The following is a 22,488-nucleotide window of genomic DNA, read 5'->3' on the forward strand; positions in this document are numbered from 1 at the left end:
CCTTCCTTTGCTATGAGACCCTTTTAAAAAGAAAAAGGACAAGTATATGAATAAATAAATAGATACTTCCTTGCTTTCCTGTATGACAAGTTATCCCAGACAATGTTGTATTAGTTCCTATTCCAAACTTGGAATCAGCTTTTTCATCAAGATACCCTGAACTCTCCAGTACTCTCCCTCACACAGCCAGGTGTCATTCTTCGGTGTATCCCTCTATAACCCATACTATTGCTTCACTCTGAATAGATACCTTACTTCTTTTGAGGAAAAAAAGAGGCATTTTAAAACCCAATGGAAGCTGGGCATTGGTGGCACACACCTTTAATCCCAGCACGGGAGGCAGAGGCAGGTGGATCTCTGAGTTTGAGACCAGAATGATCTACAAGAGCTAGTTCCAGGACAACCTCCAAAGCCACAGAGAAACCCTGCCTCAAAACAAACAAAAGAAATCAACAACAACAACAAAAAAAACAAAAAAGTATTTTCAATGATTAAAGTATACTCTCAGTACAAATCTCAAAAACTGCCATATTATATGCCACCTGCAAATGCTACAATACTGTCAAGGAAACAAAAATATTACACAACTGGTTAAGTAAATGCCTACTATTTTATTCTAGTAAGAACAATCTGTACATATAAACATTTCATAAATATCAATTATTAATGACTAACCTTTTCAAAGTGATGAATTGCCAGCCAAATCTCCCCTTGTGCATTGAAAACACAGCCGAGATTACTCCAAGCTACTGCAAAGTTTGGTTGCGTCTCAATTGCTTTCAAATAACATGCCTTAGAAGGGTTTAATGAAAGAAGACGAGAGGGGAAGGAGATAAGGGGAAAGGGGAAAATTTGTAAAGGGGAAAAAAAAAAAAGATTGGGGAGGGGGAAGAAGGTGATATCATTATTTCTTCTCTGACCAGCCAAAAGTGACCCTGCAGCATAGGCTCGCTTGCGCTAAAACTAATGCGCTGCCACAGCTGGCTGCTCCTGCGCCTGCGCCACCAGAACCCAAGTGCAAACCACCATGTTCAGTTCTGCCAACCAAAGAGTAATCCTCACCCTGGAACTCATCTAGGAGGTTGGGTGCTACTAAACACTAACGCCATACTCCCCTTATCTGAATACCTACGGACTGCTGTTCAACAGGGCACCATGAAATCTAAGTTTCCCTAGCCAGTATTTCCCAAAATGTGTTCTGCAAAATGCCAAGACCTATCACATGAAAAAAAAAAAAAACAACAACAAAAACCACACCCAATTTCATAATAAAACACAAAAATATAAAATAGGTTTCTTAAACTGAATATTGAGGCACAGGCCTATAATCCAAGCTCTTAGGAGGTGGAGGCAGGAGGATTGTAAATTCGAGATCCTCAACTCCAAAGTGAGCTGGAAGGTAGGAGAGGAGTCAAAGCCAACCAAAAAAAAAAAAGTTTCTTTCCTACAGAACTTCCCCAAGCCTTCAATCCCTCGTGCATTTTATTAGAAAACCAAAAGAATTGAGGGAAATGCCTCTCACAGCAACGGTCTTCCTTAAGATCAAATCTAAGCTACTGAGCCATACAAAAATGTTTTTGCCAAGTCAGTAATCGTCATTTATGCTTTAAGTTTCAGACTCTTCAGACTCATGGCACACGCCTCTCTTCTGAGGAGGAAAATAAAACCTCACATGACAGGATTGCACCTAGGTTGAGGTCCCTGTAATGCGAGCGCAAACATCGCTGGCGCCACCTAACAGCATCGCACTGCGCAATCGCTGCGAACTGCTGCGCTACATAGAACACCCCTAGACGCAGCAAACGGCCAACCAGATCCATTAATCTACTAGACAGGCCCATAGAGAATATTTGCTTAATGAGATTAGTTGGACTCAAGGTAAGTTAAAACCCAATTTTATCCAAAAAGGCTACAGAATAGGACTGAGAGCCAGTCAATCAGATTACTCATCTAGTCAACCGTTCACAGGGGCTCATTCGCACGCAATGCGCATTAACGCTGCGCAGCCTTTGCGCTACTGCAGGGTCACAGCGCATCATCAGAAGAGCAGAATGCTGCAATCCAAACAAAGAAGAAAAAGGAAAAAAAATGAACAACAAGAAGAGTTAGAAGCTTTTACTAGTAAATTATCTAATAATTTTAATCTTAATTAACTTTTACTTATTTTTGATAGAATTGTGGCTATAGTATAAAACATTCTTTTACATAACTTGCTCGTAAATAAAATTATTATTTTAAGCTGTTTCTGAAGCCACAAGACAGAAGATTCAGGCATGGAGGCAAATTGTTTTGCTGTGGCAGTTACAAACCCGTTACCATATTTCTCATCATGTGACTTTTCGGTGCGTTCCTTGCTGGAAGAGGAGGAGGTTGTGTGTCTGCCCTAGATCCAGGCCTCGAGCTCCCTTCAGCGAGGCACCTTACGCATGGAATAGGAGGTTTCACCCACCTGAAACCTTCTAAATACAATATCAATGGTGAAAAACCAAAAACAAGAGAGAAAATAAAAACAAGATCATTAGTAAAAGTTCAACAAAGCAATTGAAATTCTTTGGATGTCTATTACATATGGGAATGAGGACAGTCTCAAGTCTGTAACATGGGAAACATGCAGAAGGGAGAGGGTTAATCAGGGCTATTGCATACAGCAGGGATTTTGCTGGAAGAAAGGCTCTTCATTTTCTACAAAGACAACTTAATTTTGCTGCCATCTACTAGGAATGTATGCTGGCTTGAATTTTCAAATGCACTGATTACAAAAGAAATACATTGCATTTCACTCAAGAGTATTTTCTGGTTTACTAAGTTCTCACAAAAAAACAAAAAAACAAAAAACAAAACAGAATGACATTTTTCAAACTAGGTGTCTCCAGAGCTCTGAAATAAAGAAGTCAGCAACCTAAGGCAGGCGCAACGTCTCAGCCTAAACCGATGTCTAAAGCTGCAGTGAAGTGCAATTCATGTTAGCTGTCCGCTTGGTGGGGTGACAATATAGGAGCATATCAAATATTTGTTCTAGAAATTACCAATTGCTTTATCAGCTAAGATTGAAATCAACATAGTTCATCAGCTGGAAACCTACATAAGGTTAATCCATGGTGTTGGTAGAATTTATGAGTTTTGCACTTAAAACTAGTGCTTTTAACATTAGGTGGTGCTGAAAAGCCTTCTCCCTCCCTAGATGAGCAGTCAAACAGACAGCTACGCTGCGCATACACTCCACGCATTAGCATGCGCGTGGGGCTCAGAGCAACAGGTGGGAGTTTCAGAAGCATTCTGGTTTCTCCCCACTCCTCACCCCTGCAGCGCGGTTGCGTAAGGTGGCTTGTAACAAGACAACTGCATTTATAAATTTAATTGTAAATTATACCAAAAGCTTTAATTAACCCAACCTGGTATTCAAATTCATTATTTGGAAACACAGAATGCTAAAAGCCACCTTTCCACTTTGGCAAGTTTTCTTTCGATCAGTCCATTTCCCAAACAAACCAGCTTTGTCCTTCTGATTTTTTTTTTAAGGAGGTGGGTGGGGAGGAATAAAAGGAAGTGAGGAAGAAAAAGGTAGACAACTAGGATTGGGGAAAGAGGAGAAAGGAATTTGGGGAAGAAATGGGGACAAGAGGGGCAGGAGGTTCCAATTATTAATTTGCAATATTTTAACAGCCTTTCTTCCACTGTAAAAAGGGTGAGGAAGATGAAGGGAGGAAGGTTAAGTAAGAATTTTAAATGCCAGTATTACAGGGTAACATTTGGATGAAATTCTTCTCCACTTACAAGCCACAAAGGACTTAGAAGAGCAGCATTTTCAATGGCACCTGCATCATATAGGCGTCTTGAGCCAAATCACAGGCACTCTGCTTGTCACTAGCAGGCAAGCCTCAGATTTGAAGGAATGTTATAGATTCCCACAAAAGATCATGACGGAGCCCACTGTTATAAAGATGATCTAGCTCAGCAGAAAGGCTCCACAATGTTCACGTTCTTGCTTTACCCCCAGATTTAGAACAGATATGCCAAAGCCTGGTCCTGCTCTAGTCTGAGGCAAGTCATGCCGACAGTTTTCCTCAGTTTCATAGGACTATTTTGTGAAGATAGTTCAATGAAGAGTCGAAGACTTTGCAAAAGGTACAGGTTTTCCTAACTAATGCTTAAATATATTCTAGCAAACACCTACCTTGGCTTCTTCCAAGCGACCCAGGGCTTTGAGCAGGTTCCCCAGGTCACTGCGAACACAGTACAAATCCTAGAAACCCAGAGATAGTGCCGTTAATTATACTGTTTTTCAATAAAAAATATCATCACTTCTATCCATCTAGCTGTGTCAATTAAAAGCAGCACTTGACAAATTTAAGCACAGGCCCACACTCCTCCATCTTCTAATTCCTAGAAAATACAAAAGAAACCTGATGGTGAAAATCTAACCTGAACTTACAAATCATTTACAGAATGTATTTCTCTTGTTTAGTATGAATACTATCTTTGGCTGCACAGATACAAATGTGTTTTTGCTATCAGCTGCTGCTCCAGTTCTGGCTGGGAGATCTGTATTGTCTAACATCCTTTCAAATGCATTTGGCCTCATCAGTTTCAAACACAAGACTACAAGACCTTTCTAGAGCCTCTCTCCTCTCCAAATGTCACTCATTGGGGAAAAAAAAGATTGAATATTTATTCAACTGTTTTATTCAAGGTTATGATGAATCACTCCTGTATCAAGGACCAGAAATTTTCCACAGCGGGAAAAACAGCGCTGCACTTAGCAAGTGATTACCTATCAACAAACCTACCCTTTGGCTCTCAGGCTTATTTAGAAACCCTGACTTCATTTCATGCCTAGGCAGAAGGATTACCATCCAACCACAGCCTCAATCCTGCCACCTGCCACTAGATTACTCATTAGTATTAAGTGCCATCAGAGCTGAGTGGGTGAATAATGAAAAGCGGTTGACTCTGCTTTTTATTAGCAGCTCAATTGTGTTGCTAGTCCTGACAGACGTTCATCAGTATGACAGGTTCGACAGACAGTAAGCTTAAATTTTTATTTGCGTAGTCTGCTTTTGTCAGTGAACTCTATCAGTCAATAACAAGCAGAGATAATGGCAATTTGAGGCACGTTTATCATCCCAAATTGTTATTTATATGTGTGAAAGAACCTTAAAATTAAATCCTACAAAGTGAAATTTTGTTAAATATTCCAAAGAATTACCACGTATATTATTCTTCCAACAACTGTATAATGGTTTCCAGAGTGGGTTAGTTTTTACTAATAAACTACCTCTATTGTTTACTGTCATCCACTGGAGCAACCAAAAAGTCTGCCAATAGGGTAATGGCTGGCTAAACAGGGACAATTCCATGATCTGCCTGAGTTAGTGCTGTCTCTAAAGCAGTGACTGATGCTTTGGAAGAGTATGATTGATTATCTTCTAATGGCCTTAAGCACTGGCTGATAGTAATCCTCAAACCATCTCATGTACCTTGCACAGTAACACACACCTGTAATCCCAGCACTTGGGAAACTGAGGCAGGAAGATTGTCATGAGTTCAACTCCCCAGTTATATCATAGTGAGTTCTAGGCCAGCCTGCACTACAGAATTGGACTATAAATACATAAATACAACAAAACAAGCAAACAACTAACAGGTACCATTAATCTCATTACTGACTAATCGCCTGTAATTAGTCAAAGCACTTTGGAATCCATTTGTATTCTGAGAAATAATGGATTTCTATAATCTTGCTAGCTACTTTGTGTAGGTTTCCTTCTCTGAACCTCACCAAGATAGCACTCTGTTTGGCAAGCATGTCTAAATAATCCAATTTGCTTACACAAGCTCCTTCTACCAGTTTTTAGTAGTAGATAAGTATCTTTAGACTATCACCAATTTCTACGGCTGTTCTGAGCCACAAAAATCAGAAACACCACAATAACTAAGTGACTAAATGCTGTGTTTTTTAAAGATGTGTTTTATTATTTTTAATTTCAAATATTGGGTGTGCACATTAGTGCAGGTACCCTCAGCAGTTAAAGGTATTGCATTCTCCTGGAGCTGGAGTTACATACAGGAGGCTGTGAGCTGCCTGACATGGGTACTGATAACTGAAATCGAATCCTCTGGAAGAACAGTCAGTGCTCTTAACCACTGAGCCATCTCTCCAGCCCCATCTATATATATATATATATATATATATATATATTATATATATATATTTATTTATTTTACCTCTTGTTACATAATTTTACCAGCTAGTTTCTATAAACTCTTAGATGGATGATTATATTTAGTTATATCATCTAGATTCATCACAGCATGCTACAACAAAAATAGATTATCTAATGAACTGGAAATGTAGGTCAGTTGGTAGAAAAATTAACCAGCATTCCAAAAGCCCTAGATTTGATCTCCAAAGCTGTAAAAAAGAAATTTATAGTAAAATAAGTCCACTTTAGGATAAGGCAACATATATCCTATTAAGTAGAGTGGCTGACAGTAAAGCTCTGAAGCAGAACACTTGTCTGGGATGCAACAAGTTCAATCCCTATATCGCAAAAACAAACAACTCTTTCAGCTGGCAGGTGGCACAGTCAATAACCCCACCACCTGGGAGGTAGAAGCAGGATCATTAAGAATTCAAGGTCATTCTCAGCTAGTCCATGACTCAGTCTCAAAAATGCCAAAATAGAGCTGGAGAAATGGCTCAGTGGTTAAAAGAACATATTCTTCCAGAGAACCTGAGTTCAATTCCTAGCACCCACATAAGGCAGCTGTGAACTGCCTGTAACTCCAGCTCCAGGGAATCTGACACCTCCTTAGGGCCTCCAAGAGCACTATTCTCATATGCACAGATATAACACACATCTACATAATAACAATGTTTAGAAAACCAAAATAATAAGCATAACGAAATCCAAGTGTACAAACACACACATTCATGCACACACTTATGGATACTTAAATGTCTACAAAAAATACAAGAAACACTACAATTCTCCAAAAGTCCATTCAAAATCCTGTGTCAAATTCTGATTAAGCTGTCAAATCAAAACAGTATCTGTTAAGAGAATTACTTTGCTTAAACCTGGCTCATTCTGTCCATCCCTAGTTAATATTTATGAAAACATTGATTTAGTAATAAGCCTAAAACCAAGGAAAATAAATTAGACACACACACTCAAACGAGAGATTTAAGCTGGGCCTTCATAGCTAAGTAGAGATGTAACCAAATAGGTCCTCAAAAACAAAAGCCGGAAGTTGGTGGCGAACGCCTTTAATCCCAGCAGTCGGGTCTCTGAGTTCGAAGCCGGCCTGGTCTACAGATCGAGTTCCAGGACAGGCTCCAAAGCTACACAGAGAAACCCTGTCTTGAAAAACCAAAACAAAAAAACATTAAAAACAAAAGAAAAAAAAAGTATGATTAAAGGAACCAGAAATTAGTGCAACAACTGCTTCCCAACTTTCCTCTTAACGTTCCACCTCTGGACGCCCCCCCAACATCCCTCTACATATGCAAACATTAAGGAAATCAGTCCGATAAAAAACCTACATCGGTTCTCAACTGCCTCTCAAATTAAATTCAAACTCCGCAGCCTCTATTCTTCTGAAATCTTCCAATTGACTCTGCTCTACTACACTCACTTCTTGTCACTACTTGACTCACCACTTCAGCCCCGGAAGTCTACTTTTGTTTACCTTCCTACAGAATGCTTAGGTTCTAAGCACCCTCTCAAGTGAGTCTTCTGATTAATACTCTCCAACAATAATCACCCGAGAAGCTTACATCTTTTTTCCCTTTATGGGTCAGGTCAGGTCTGTCTCACATGATAACCCCTCCAGAACACATCCCCCAACTCCTCACCAAGCACTGTACACAACAACAAGAACTTGAATATTTAAATGTAACCCTTGTCAGGCAACATTAACAAAAAGCAGAGTGGAGAGAAGTAGAAATGGAAGGTTTCCTTATAGTTTACCTATCTGAGACAACAAAATCAACATGACAGTAACACATGATGGAATGTCAACCACTCTCAACACTGTGTTATTTACGATCCAAGTAGAAACAACTTACACACGCAGGCTCACATCTATCACACAAAGGAGAACTGAATGCATAATTTGTAAAGGGATTGCCAAATACGGACAAGTCTAACAAGCTAACATGAGAAAGAACACCAGAAGAAACAGCCTTAAAATATGACAAGCTAGTTTCAGCAACTGTATTAAGCCATAGAACATTACAGAAAGCAGCTCCAAATATAAAAATATGAAACAGCTCTCTCAAAACTTCTGTAATACACTCACAGACTAACTTACAAGAGAAGCACTGCTGAAAAAATCAGAAAAAATGAACTTAACATTTTAATTTTTCACTGCTACAAAACCAAAATATTCTGAGTTTCTCCAACTAATTTTCAGACTGCCAGCTGCACTTACAATTCCAGCCCATGCTAGAGCAGCAATTCATATAGCACAAAGAACACACTGTAAGGAACGGACTCAAAACACTGGCAGTGCTGAATTGACAACAGGCATTTGACAGAACTTTCATCTAGTTAGGATTAGACATCCTGAAAACTTAAAACACAACCATTGTGGTGTATTTAAGTAAAATTGAGGGACTTGGCACAATTCCATTTTTATTCTTACTGTTAAGAACAGAGAAATAAAGTAGCATCTTTTCCTACAAGAAACAGCCAGGTGGGAACACACCAATGCCAGTAAGAAGTAAACTCATTGTTTTAGTGCTATCTTACTTTGGAAGTACATAATGCTAAGTTTCCTGTTAATGGGTTAGATATTTAACAATACAATCTACAAATAGTATATATTTAGATAGTTGCATGAATTTGTTTCGAACTTTAATTTTTCCTTCTCAATATAATTCATCAACAAAGGTAACACTACACAGAAGGAACTAAAAACCTCGGGGCTGAGGATCTAGCTCAGGTGAAGAGGGCTTTTTATCTACCATGCATGAAGTCCTAGGTTCTATCCACAGTACTGGACATAAACTGGGCATGGTGGTACATTTTATAATATCAGCACTGGGGAAGCAAGAGCAGCAAAATCAGAAATTCAAGGTCATCCACAGTGAGTTAGAGGCCAGGCTAGGCTACACAAGGTCCAATGTCAAAATAAATTAACAGAGTAAAGTTAACCAAGATTACAAACTATGCAAGAGAGCCAAGCTGAGTTTACACAGTCAACAAGTAAAGGATAAACCTAGCCCTGATTACTGAAGGAAAACAATGCCCTATCCTGGGCCTTAGGAAGAATCCAGTCCAAGCCCTACAGACAGCCCATTCAAGGTTAGCTGCCAAAAACTATTTAGTAACTACATAGGACTGCAATAAAAATTACAAATGCACTCTAACTTCAAATATACACTGAGTACCCCTGAAAAAATATGTTAAAAATTACTTTCATTATCTGCAAGCCTATGCAATTTCTCACTAGATTAAAAACAAAGTGAATAAAATCATTTATTGTAATGAACTCACAAACAAAGACAACATGTAGCAGTCGGGCATTGGTGGTGAACGCCTTTAATCCCAGCACTCAGGAAGCAGAGGCAAGAGGATCTCTATGAGTTTAAGACTAGCCTGGTCTACAGAGCAAGTTCCAAGAAAGGCTCCAAAACAATACAGAGAAACCCTGTCTCGAAAAACCAAAAAAGAAAAAAAAAAAAAAAAAAAGGAAAACAAAAACAACATGTAGCTAAACTAAGGTAGTCATTCTAATGAACAACAAAAACAACATGTAGCTAAACTAAGGTAGTCATTCTAATGAACAACAAAAACAACATGTAGCTAAACTAAGATAGTCATTCTAATGAACAACTGGCCCAGACCCAAACTCTATACATCTAAATGAACAGTTAAAACAGCCATTCCATACATCGATTTTTTTTTATTTTTAAAAAATAAAAGCAAAAAAAATTTTTTTAATAAAGTAAAATAAAAAATAAATTAAAAAATAAATAAATAAAAGCAATAGAAATTTTTAAATTTTCAAAATTAACTTTTAAATTAATTATTTAAAAGACATTAAGATAAAAAATGATTACAAATCTTTGGCAAACTACTAAAATAAGCTTCAGTTTGCTAAATTGTAAGGCTGGAGTCAAGAGCCAGGCAGATATGCAGAATGGTTTCCAGGCTGTGCACAAGGACTGCCTTTGGGCACAGAAGGCCTTTTTAAACTTTCATTTCTTGTTCATGTCAACATTTGCTTTGATAATTCAACTTCAACTTTCAACCTCCACTTCACCACTGCTAGCTACATGATCTCAAGAAAAGTTATATAACCCCGAGTCTGGTGGGTTTTTATTATTGGTAAAACTGGAAATAATGCCCTCCTCCTCAAAGGATCATGGTAAAGATTCAGAAAGACTTGTATCTGAAGCAGCAGTGTCTGAACTTGTAGAAGACTTCTGATAATGGCAGCCACCCCAGTTAATCATTAAGCACTTACTTCCAGGGTGGTTGCAAAGTCAATGTTGATATAGCTCAAGTATATGCTGATGCTGCCAAGACCCACCCCCCCAACATTTATCTCTTAAAAGTTTACAGACACTTTCCCTTAATTACATCAGCAGTTTCCAGGGCAAGTTTTACATCCCTGCATTTTATTTAATTTTTTTTTTGTTTCACACTCTATATTTTGATCTTTCCCAGACTCTAAATACAGTGTGAGCTTTGTCTGTCAACCCGGGTACACTTGCTCCCTGAAAACACATGCAACTTAGAACCCCTGCCCACTTATGCTCTTTCCCCATGTTCCCTGGGGCAGACCGGACTTTTCCTGCCCCCCCTCTTTTCATCTGTCCCCTCTCTCTGTGTCTCTACCTCTTTTCTCTTTCCTTGTCCCATCTCCACTTTCCCTTTCTAATAAAATTTCTCACTTAAATTCTGTCTGCCTGGCATGTTGGTCCCTGACTCGATCACCCTTGCCTGCCATCGAATCTGCCAAGGTCCCCCTCATGTTTTATAACACATTTTACCCATCATTCTTTGTAAATACCCATCAGATTTTAACCAAAGTTCACTAAAATAGCACAAAAAACGCGTGTCTTGTGATTTATTAGGATTACCAAAAGAATTTTGTTGAGGATAATTTTTATGGTTTTTCAAGACAGGATTTCTCTGTGTAACAGTCCTGGCTGTTCTGAAATTCATTCTGTAAATCAGGCTGCCCTTGAACTCACAGAGATGTGCCTGCCTCTGCTGGGATTAAAGGCAACTTGCTATTTAACTTTTTAAATATTAGGGTGGATCTTTTTTAATGTCATGCAGACCAAGTCAAATCAATTTCATCATTTCAAGTACATAAACATATTAAACATATCAACCCGACTTTCATGAAAAAAAAAAAACCTACTGTCAAGTATCAAATGTTGGTTTTCTGGATTGCTGTGAAGTGAAAACAACTGATAAACTTTTACTTACAGGATTGTACTGAAGAGCAGAGACGTAAGCTTGTACTGCTCCTTCCATGTCACCTGCTGCTACCAAAGCTGCTGCCAGGTTAATATAACCATCAATGAAATCAGGCTTGAGCCGCAAGGCATGTCGATAATGCTCAATCGCTTCCTGCAACTGCCCTCTTTCCTTGTACACATTCCCCAAATTCGAATAGGCTTCTGCTAGAAGGGGATTCTGTTTAATTGCCAAGGTGCTAAAGTGAGCAGATCTGGAAAAGTGGAAAGTGTTGATGAATGGATATATGTGTTAGAAAAAAAAGAGGCATAGCTCATATGCAACTGTGAAAGTTCCTGAAAACCCTGTGCTATGGAACATTATCCTTTAACCAGCACACACCAGAAGTTTGAAAACTTAAAACTTTTCTAAGATGAGAATATCCAGATTTCATATAGGAAAGCTGGGTCTTATGTAAGAAAATTTTTATTAGAATCCATTACCAAACTGCCACATCGTATAACATGATCATTAAGATCAAGAATAAAAATGCTATGTGCTTGAATCTCATTTTTCATTTAAGATTTAATGACAATGCATCTTCAATGTCTAAGCATGCCAAAATGATAATTTACTAAAAGATCCAAAGCACAAATTCTTCTCTTTTGATTAATTCAAGTGATTAGCTAAAAGCAACAATTTAATGAGGGTATTTCCAACTTGAACTACATATGCCCCTCCTACCAGACGCTCTGAAGCTAACAGGTCTGGATGTTCAAATGTACACTAAGAATAACTATCTGGAAAGAATTAATAAAGCAGCAGCCCCAAGTGATAAAATCTAGGGGGAAAACCTCATCATACTGATAATATGCTTCCCCCCCCAAAAAAAAACGGGGGAGAAAAACTAGCAGCTAGGCATGTCAAAAGTGAGCAAAAGAGCGCCTGTGTGTTGGTGGCTCAGATGAAACCAAGCACTGGAAATGCTTAAGTTCAAATATTTATCATTTTTTAAGCTCAGCACCCAGAGGCAGGTTACCCCAACATCTCCTACCTGTCCAGCCTTCGACACTGGAAATGTATAGATGAAAGTAATAAAAGGACACCAGTATTGTCAGGCTCTTGTCTCCAGAGCTGCATGCAGTGTCTCTCAGCTGCCTCAAAATCTCCTGCCTGATATTCTCGATGTGCCAACTCAGCTAACCCTTGGAAGGAAAGCATACGTTTCGTTGGTTCTGGAGAATCATCAAAACATTTGAGGGAAGGAGGGGGGAAAACAAAAAGTTAGAAATGCAAACCAAAAAATGTAAAAATATGGTAAATTAAACTTAAAGATGAAAATGCTTGAAACTATGTAAAGCACTAGAGTGTTCTGCATATTATTTAAAGTCACACTCTACAGAATTCATCTCTTTAAATTCACTCATTACTAAAGCTTTCTTTTCTAAACCACAGCAATATTTACTTCCAAATGAGATTTGTCTTTTTAATTTTGTAGTTTTAAACTTTAAATCGTAGGTACAGTCACTTAACTAAGTTAGCACATTGTCACACAAAACATTAAACATGAAATCACAAAGATTTGTCAGAATAACCTAGTGCTAATAATACTTCATCCTACATTTCACGTTGGATTAGTAAAGGCTGGGGTATTCTAACACTTTCTCAGTGCAGGTGACTCCAGGTGTCTGAGAACTATACTGATGTTTGTGCGTTTTACAGCTTTATTTTTTTAGGAGCAACGATAAAAACAAGCCTAAGGAAAACAACTGAAGTCAGAGTGCTACTTTCACTTTTAAAGTAGCTGATAAACAAGACTAGTATCTGTCAAGGGCTAAAGCATTTAATACCTTCACCAAACATTTTAAACAAAGACCCAAATGTTCCTCGTCTACTGGCAAGGACTCACAAGGAGACCAAATTAGCTAAATCCCACCCACGCTGCCTTAGCGTTAACATTTTCCGCTGTGTTCCCGGCTCTCACGGAAGGATTAAGACGTTGAAAACAACCCTTTACATATCTACGCAATCTACCATTGCAATAGTTTAAAAACGCTACAATATAAAACACTGGGTAAAATATAACATAATAAATGACAAAAAATAATTTTATTCTGTGGAACTTGGTTTAGATACATAATGAAAAGCTGAAGCTCAGATACATGCCTAAGGCTCAGCTATAAACATTTCTCTCATCAGTGATACAAGTAGGAATTCTACCATAACACTCTCTAGATGGTTAGAATGGGAAACCACAGACCGAACATAATTTTACCAAGGTCGTGAGGACAAGCTCAAATTTAAGCCAAGCTCCCCCGTATCAGAGCTGATGAGTGCTCTGGATGCTCTAGAAAGCAATTTCCTGACAGAATGCACAGTTGACCACCACAGACACAAAGACCGGGAAGATTTGTGTCCAAATCTAAGGTCGGATCTTTAAGATCAACTAGAAAATTACATTTTAGAACAGAATGCAGCACTTTCTAGCTCCTAAATTTAGCATATTGCTTGTCGGCACTTTTCCAAGTCGGTTATCTGCTCTTTTAATACTGGAAAAGGCCATTTCCTCAAATAAAGTTAACAGTCAGAAAAGGGCAAGCGCTTACAAAATTCTAACGCGAAATCTTAAATCTTTGAAATTCACTGTGGGAAACGACCACTGCGGGGGTGGAACTAATTATTAATCCCACTGCCATCAATTATGGATGAGATACTATTGAAGATTCATCCATTTATCGCACAATGTCGCACAACTAAAACCTTGATACACCGCGACTGCGAAACAACAAAAAACAATATCCTCTCGGAAACCTTAGAACCGCAGCCGGGTTCCTCACTCCCTCCCTCCCCAAATAGCCTCAATCTGGAAAGGCAATTGAAGGACACTCCTACAATTTGGTTGTTTTCTTATTTTTAGTAACGAACGCTCAGGAATGAATTGTCGAAAAGGGGCAACAACTTTGCACTTGTGCAGCTACACTCCAGGTGCTTTACAAACTCTTCAAGCAAGGATGGAAACTTAAAAAAAAAATGCACACCCTATGAATAAAGAAATAACTGGGCTAAAGAATGGGGATGAAAACCCAGAGGCGGCGGCGGAGGAATACATTGAGAAAGTAACACAAAGAATTGGGCGGGCAAGGGTGGTCAACGCCAAGCAACGCACCGAGGTGGTTTCTTTCCCAATGATAGGAAACGACCGTCGGGCTGGCACACTTGCGGAGGAAGGGTGTGGTTGCCACGAGCGGGGAGGGCCGACAGGATGGGAAAGTCAGGACAGGGGCAGCGGGTGCACTTGGGCGATGGCTAAGAGAACCCCTGGAAATTTCCAACCTAAACCGAGGCCACTCAACCCAAGAAAACCAGGTGCCAGCCGGCGTCCAGGCTCAAGGTCCCTTCTTCTTGAGGTTACTTGGAAACACATCGACGAGCTTTTGCTAGTCTTTGCCTGATGCAAAGTGAGGCTAGGATTACATCAAAATAGCACCCCCGCCCCAGACTGGCAGAGGGGTACTAAATGTGGCCAAGGGGAAAAAGGCTTGGGTGGAGGGAAGTGGAAGTGCACTGGGGGGATCGACGAGCTGGAATTAGGGGAGAAAGGAGTTGCGATGGAGACAGAAAGAGCAGGGATTCCAATGCAGCCCATTCCAAGACATTCTAAGCGCGCACGTGTGCTAGACGCGTCCCGGGAGATGATGCTAGAACACTGATGGTATAAAATACCAACGAAAAAGCTCAAAAGCAAGCAAAATGCAAGCAAGCAACGAGGGATTGTTTACAGAACGGACGACAGCACCAAACCCTATCAGATGGCAATAGAACTCAAGAGAGTTCAGCAATGCCACTGATGTAATGGGGATGGTTAGAGGGAAGGGAGTGATGAGAGATACAAGACGGCGCCAGACCCCAAAGGGACGTCTGCCAAAGTAGAATGGGACACTGGTACCTGTGCTGTCGGCCACGTTGCCCACGGAAGACGCCATCTGGAGCTTCTTGATATAGAGCAAGAAGGGGGTAATTGACTTCTACTGCCGCCACTACTGGCAAGAATGTTTCTAGAGGTAGCAGAAAGGGGGCAGCAGCCGTATCAGTGTTTTGGAAGGCTTAAGGGGCGGCAGCAGATACTGAACTCGAATCTTGGGAACTCTACTTAGACATCTACCTCTCCCTGTCTTGAAATGGCGGCGACGGCTCCTCGACCGAAACAACACAGGCCGGAACTACTTTCTGTTACAATCAAGTACCCCGCGGAGGTAGCGCGTAACAAGACTACCGACAAATGACTGTAATCAAATCACTTGCTCTTACGTAACCTTCCGCCCAAGGTCCATTGCGACAAACACGGCTATAGAAAGCGCATGCGACAACTCTGTCAAGGCAACTCCGGGTTAAGGGCACCCTGTGGGGCAAGAGCTTCCAAGTTTTTAAGAGCCAGGCGGAAGGGCAAAAAACGCACGTCGATTACATTTTTTGGCAAGTGCTAAAGTAGAAGTCTACTACCCGGTCATTGATGTAGATGTTAACAGGAATGTCAGAGACGTCTAGAAAAGTTTCGTAAGATAATGGATAGTTTACATGGCTAGTGTGTCCGTTCTAAGCAAGTAAATGCGAAGAATTGTATTTCAAGAGACGGAACTGTTCAAAACGAAGGGGGAGCCGGTTCCGATTTGAATGCTTCTTGATTCGGACTCCACCCATGAATTTAAGTATTTTGATGTGAAGAATGATGCTTTCCCTTTGCTGCGTGAACCTAAACGTGTCCGATTTGAATCATATAGCCCGAAAATTCAAAATCGTTGTGGTATTCGGGAGAATAATGGTCTACAGTAACAAAATAAATGTTCAATTACTCAGGGACCTGCTGCGATTTCGCATGCCAAAAGCAACCATGGAAATGTTAAACATAATTCGTTTTCATCAAAATTTCTGATTCTGAGTTGTGACTTCGTTTAGCCAAACGGCTCTGCAAATTGTTAAGGTCCGCGAATGCCGTTGACCTTAAGGCAATTCAACAATGCTAAAATTCGCTACACATCTACGGTGAATCCCGTATTGCCTTCCTTTGACAAAACAGCGCTTAGGATCCTCCTGCGGTTTCAAATGCAGCTTTCCGACATTTTGTCATACTGTTATTAATTTATACCTCCTGCCTTGTTCCTGGAAAATTTTTAACATAACTTGTCACATCAGCAAGCAATTACTTCAAGCCACTAGAGGCTATAGTTAGGTCTCTTAGAGCCTTTTTGTTTCTGTTTTTTTTTTCTAAAAAAAAAAAACTCTTTGATCTAAGAAAAAATCAGTGAACTTGTGTAAAAATGTTTGTTTCCTAACCCCTTGGCGACATAAAAAATAAATAAATCCTCAAATGCTGCTTCAATTTCTTGGAATCACTGACCAAACTGTCAACTCTGGATATGAGTGCAAAGAAAGTTGATAATATTATTAATTTCTTTCGCCTCATAGAAACACAGCATGTAGTGATAAAGTTCGCTACACACACTCTCTTGGACACCCGCTTTATTTTTTCATTTGAGATACCTGGCAAGCCCCTCCCCCACCAAGTGCGCCACCTTTGGTGAATGTACTCAGCTTTTCTGCTTTAAGAACAGGCGTTTCAGATTCTACCAGCAGATGTTTAGGCCTTCCTGATTAGTGCAAGTTAGTTAATTAAGTAAATTAGTAAATGTCAGGTCATGCTCCCAGTCGGACAGAACTTTAAGTCTGGTTAGGTAAACTAAAGCAGTCACTTAAGACTTAGGATTGTTTTAATGAAGTACATTTGATTCTACTATCTGGAAAGGGAACCTACACCTCAGACTAGAGGGAGTCCAGAGATGAAGACTGGCGCTGGCCATTGCTGTGAAGGGGGTGCTCCTTTCAATTTTTTCTTTTCTTCCTTTTAAATGCAGAAATTCTAAATCCGGAGTCATTTGTAAACATATCAACTGCTTCAATTCTAATTCCAGACACTGTCACTAACACCAGTGATGGTGTATTACTTTCCTAGCCCTTGTAACTTGCCCAGATGTCCTTCTATTTGCAATCACTGGAAGAGTGTTCCAAAGGTTAAATGAAGCTGAACAAAATACATTGATGAAGCACCCCAGACTTTCCAGATGTGTGGGGATACTATTCTAGAGCCCCTTGGACCAGTCACAATGAAGAAAACTGGTCTTGAAACAGTCCAGAAAGAAAGAAAAAAAACTTCCTGAAATGTTTTTAATGTATTATTCTTGTTGCATGTATGATGTAGGTGGGAATGTGTACCACAGTGTGCATACAACAGTGTACGACTGGAAGTCAAAGGAAAATTTTGTGGAGTTTGAACTCTGGCCATCAATCAGGCTTGCATAGCAAGCATCTTCACTGTCTGAACGATTTCACTGGACTCCCCCATTTTTCTTAATTGAAATAAGATTAAAGAAAAACAAACTGGTTTTATAGTAGTATAGCCATCATTAGCCAGTGAATTTGGGGAATGAGAATTTTTTATGGTTGCTGTTAAGATGAAAACAGTGACCAGCTGGAATGGCAACAGTGAAAAGGGAGAAATACCACAGATGTAACAGTAAAAGCCTAACAGATAGATTATGAAAGGTAATTATCTGCAAAACAAAAGCAGAGGTCTGGGGAAGGCAACCTCCTGAGCTCCACCCAGGGAAGGACTTTTCCTCAGAAGCCAGCAGTCTTTAAAGAAAAATAAAGACATCAGGGCTCAAAAGACCAGTTAGGTCCCCTTCCTTCTTCAGTGATCACTGGGTTTCTTCACCTAAAATCTCTATGAAAATGCACATCAAAATGAAGGCAAAGCTGAGCCTGATCTTGGTCCTTCAGGCCTGGAATCCAGCACTGGGGAGGTTGAGATGATCCTCCTGCCTCCATGCCAGGGCTACATAAATGCCTTCCACGTTAGACTGAACTACAATGTGGGATCATTCTCAAGAAAAAAATAAGACAAAAATAAAGTGAGAGGCTAAAACCTTGGTTCATCCTTTCAATCCAAGTCTATTATGTAATGTTGTCTAAAAAGGTGTTCACAGTCTACAGTCTGAAACCATTTGTAAAGAGGGGGAAAAAACAAATAAATAAATCCACTGAAGAGCTCAGGATTTCAGAATAGAGACTTGCATCTTCTCCTATGACTATGTGCCTGTGGTACTATTTTCTGTGCTTATAGATAAGAGGCTATTGTCTGCTCAGTCCTCTTCCTACTCTCAAGTGGGAGCAAACTCTTCCCTAAAGAAGACAACCATGGTTTATTTATCAGCACCAACAAGACTTTCACTGCAGAGCCCTGGAGTGAGTCATACTGTCCCTCTAGTTTATCCATTGCTACCTCTGAAACAGAATAATCAAAAAAAAATCTGAAGGAGCTCTGAGGGCTCTCCAATCCAGAGTCTACTTGTCTGAAAGTATGGCTGTCCTCTTCCTGTGGTTTCAGTGGAGAGTGGTCACGGTCACATGGCATTGAGAAGCCTTCCAGAGGGACTGAAAGAAACTTGTAGAGAACAAGAATGGTAGTGGGGACAAATCACACTAAAACACAAGAGAGACAATAGCACAGGTGCTAAATGGTGCTTTTGTTGTTGTTCTTTCTGGGTGGCTCTGATGACCATTATTTTTTAAGCTTGAGCTTTTGTGTCCATGGTAAGCACTTCACAGTAGAATTGAACACTCAAAGGGCAGATTTGGCTTTCATGAACAACCAGATGTAGAGGACAATGGTTGGTCTAATTGAAAATTCAACAAGGGGCTCAGGAAATAGAGCTTTTTTGTTATTCAAGGTCTCCTTTGTCTGAATATGCAATTTCCTGTTAGATTGACCAATCCAGTATCACCATTCCTGTGCCATTTACATTATGTCAGCATATCCTAAATAGACTTATTTCCAAAACTGTCTAGTTTACCAAACAGTGAAGAATTTTCTAGCATTGCTGAGAGATTATGAAAACACAGCACCTTGCACTTCTGATCAAGAAAAAGAGGTCCAAGCACAGTTGACAAACTTTCAGTGCTATAAAAATCTTCTGCTAGCTGAGGGGTGGTGGCATACGCCTTTAATCCCAGAACTTGGGATGCAGAGGCAGAGGCAGAAGCAGGTGGGTCTCCTGTAAGTTCAAGGCCAGCCTGCTCTACAGAGCAAGTTCCAGGACAGCCCTGGCCTTTATACAGAGAAACCCTGTCATGAAAAAGAATTGTTTTTGCTGCTGTAACTATTTCAGTTATATATGTAAAAATTTAATCAACTTCTTGAGGGACACAAGTGTTAATAGGTTGCCTTGACATTGTTTTGTTTTTTTTTTTAATATGGAATGCTTCACAAATTTGCATGTCATCCTTGCGTAGGGGCCATGCTAATCTTCTCTGGATCGTTCCAATTTTAGTATATATGCTGCCGAAGCAACACTGGTTTTGTTTTTTGAGACAAGTTCTGTCTGTGTGTAACAGCCCTGGCTGGTCTGCAGCTATGTAGACCATGCTGGCCTGGATCTCACAGAGATCTGCCTGCTTCTGCCCTCCCCCCACTCCCACAGTGAGGGGATTAGATGTGTATTCCGCCACAGCCATGTGTTTTGTGTATTTTTTTTTTTTTTTTGGTTTTTCGAGACAGGGTTTCTCTGTGTAGCTTTGGAGCCTGTCCTGGCACATGCTCTGGAGACCAGGCTGGCCTCGAACTCACAGAGATCTGCCTGCCTCTGCCTCCCGAGTGCTGAGATTAAAGGCGTGCACCACCAATGCCCGGCAAGCATCAAGTTTTTAGACTTTTTTTGTTTGTAGTTTTGAGACAGGGTTTCTCTGTGTAGCTTTGGAGCCTGTCCTGGCACTCCTCTGGAAACCAGGCTGGCCTGGAACTCACAGAGATCTGCCTGCCTCTGCCTTCCGAGTGCTGGGATTAAAGACGTGTGCCACCAATGCCAGGATGTTTTGTGTATTTTTAAAAGCAGATTTTATATTTTAAAATCTTGCCAGTATGATAAGAAGGATCAGTGATTCCAGCATTAAAGGACAAAGAGGCAGGAAGTTAGTTGCAAATTTAAGGCCAGCCTGGCCTTCTAGTGAGTTCCAGGCCAGCCAGGGGTACAGCGTACGGTGCAAGTAAGACACTGTCTCAAAATAATATCTGCCAGGCGTTGGTGGTGCACGCCTTTAATCCTAACACTCGGGAGGCAGAGGCAGGCAGATCTTTGTGAGTTTGAGGCCAGCGTGGTCTACAGTGCGAGTGCCAGGATAGGCTCCAAAGCTACACAAAGAAACCCTGCCTCAAAAAACCAAAAAAAAAAAAAAAAAAATCTTCAATTTATGCCAACAAGCTGTCAAGTGTTGCCTTTTCTGCTGTTAAACTGAAAAAATGATCCCAACAGAAAAACAACAGGGACTACCATCCAAGAAACTTTAGTTGTGTTCAATGGGGTGTGCCTGCAGCCCAGCCACTCACTCTGCAGGCAAAGACAGAGATGGAGGGAATTCCAGACTAGCCTAGGCTACACTGTTTCATCTTGCCTGCAAGTTAGTAAACGTGGTTGTGTACTCCATTAATCTTTACACCTTGGAGGCAAGGGCAGGCTCTGTGAGTTCAAGGGTAACCTGATCTATGTAGCAAGTTCCAGGTCAGCCTGAGCTATACAATGAGACCCTGTTTCAAGAAAGGGGGGGTGGGGGCATGTCGGTGGGCTAAAGAGATGGCTCATTACTTAAGAGCATTTCCAGAGAACCAGAATTCAATTGCCGGCACCCATAGCAGGTGGTCCACAATCATCTGTGTAGCGCCCGCTCCAGGGGATCCGACTCCTCTGGCCTTCATGGACACCTGCACACACATGCAGATGCACACTCTCATACACAGAATTTTTTAAAGAAGTAAATATATACATAGATTAAAAGGTGAAAAAAAAGTTCTTGATTCTTTTTAATCTAGTAATTTGGGATCATTTTTTCCTATGACTTAATCATCAGCAGGACAGTCGTCCCTCCCCACCCCCACCCCCAGCAGCTATTTTCAAAAGCGCAGCCTTGCAATTTAGCACTTTGGGAAGAAAGCCTTGCCCAGAAATGGTTCTAGTGCCACCGCTTTAAAGGAAAATGTTTCCTTTTCAGATGAAAAAATAACTCTGAGATACTTCCTTTCCATCCTTCTCCCTGTCCAATTCCTTCCACCCCCTTACTCCCAAATCCCAACAAAAAAGACTGCAAAGAGGCTGGCTTCCATGAAAAGGGATAAAAACAATTACAAAAAAAAAAAAGCACAGCACTCCGAGTTCTGCTTTATTCTCCAGAAGCCTCAGGACAAGAACAAGCAGATGCTGCAGCTGCATAGCTATTGCTGATTTTCCCAAAAGCTATTTAGTATTCCTAGCAATTAATTTGGATAGCCCTTAAGTGAAGAGTCTGAACCACATTCAGGTGGTCCTATTTATTGGCAACAAAAGGAATTTTCTACCAGAAGCCTACTTCTGTTTTCATTGTTGTCTGTTATAATACTTTAATTGTATATCTGACAATACAGCCTCTTTTATGTTATGCTTGGAAATTAATCCACTTACAAAATTAGGATTAAATAGCCAAACTCGAATTCTAGCTTTAAAACCGACTGTGAATTTTAGTTCTCATATGCTTATGATTCCCACACCTTAGCTAGGAAAAAAAGATTTGGATTATATGTCACTTATAGCTAATCTCTGGTTATTTAAACAGAAAGGATCTCGTCTATCTTTGTATATTTGTAACTTCTAATTTTTAGAATGTCTCAGAAATTCGGATGCTTATTCTTTTGGTTTCTTTTTATAAAAACCAGCCCATAATTTTAGCATCTCTTGGGAGAGGGCCATGCCTTCTTTCTTTCTTTTCCTTTTCTTTTTTTACTTTTTTGTTGTTGTTGTTTTTTGAGACAGGGTTTCCCTGTATTGCTTTGGAGGTTGTCTTGGAACTTGCTCTGTAGACCAGGCTGGCCTCAAACTCGCAGAGATCCCCCTGCCTCTGCCTCCTGAGTGCTGGGATTAAAGGCAAGTGCCACCACTGTCCAGCGGTCATCGAATTCTTTTTTTTTTTTTTTTTTTTTTGGTCATCGAAG

General features: G+C 40.3%; 1 protein-coding gene and 1 non-coding gene across 4 annotated transcripts in view; both read right to left on the reverse strand.

The window, feature by feature from the left end:
- The window catches only part of Ogt (O-linked N-acetylglucosamine (GlcNAc) transferase), a 42,148-nt gene extending 26,523 nt beyond the window's left edge, over positions 1–15,625 (reverse strand). Inside the window, exons 1-5 of one of the 3 annotated variants that reach the window (XM_027431755.2) lie at positions 15,367–15,624; positions 12,475–12,655; positions 11,451–11,694; positions 4,175–4,243; positions 676–792 (exon numbers count right to left, since the gene is read on the reverse strand). In XM_027431755.2, coding sequence (XP_027287556.1) covers positions 676–792; positions 4,175–4,243; positions 11,451–11,694; positions 12,475–12,655; positions 15,367–15,403 — 648 coding nt within the window. In that variant the 5' untranslated portion in view covers positions 15,404–15,624. Of the gene's footprint in view, positions 1–675; positions 793–4,174; positions 4,244–11,450; positions 11,695–12,474; positions 12,656–15,366 lie in introns of all 3 variants that reach the window. The other 2 variants (XM_027431756.2, XM_027431757.2) reach the window with 2 other exon arrangements.
- Positions 15,626–19,721: 4,096 nt separating this feature from the next.
- LOC113831212 lies at positions 19,722–19,826 on the reverse strand. The gene has a single exon (XR_003488150.1). It is a non-coding gene; the product is annotated as a U6 spliceosomal RNA (small nuclear RNA).
- Positions 19,827–22,488: the final 2,662 nt, after the last annotated feature.

Source organism: Cricetulus griseus, chromosome X, assembly GCF_003668045.3.
Source record: "Cricetulus griseus strain 17A/GY chromosome X, alternate assembly CriGri-PICRH-1.0, whole genome shotgun sequence".
Taxonomy (NCBI): Eukaryota; Metazoa; Chordata; class Mammalia; order Rodentia; family Cricetidae; genus Cricetulus; species Cricetulus griseus.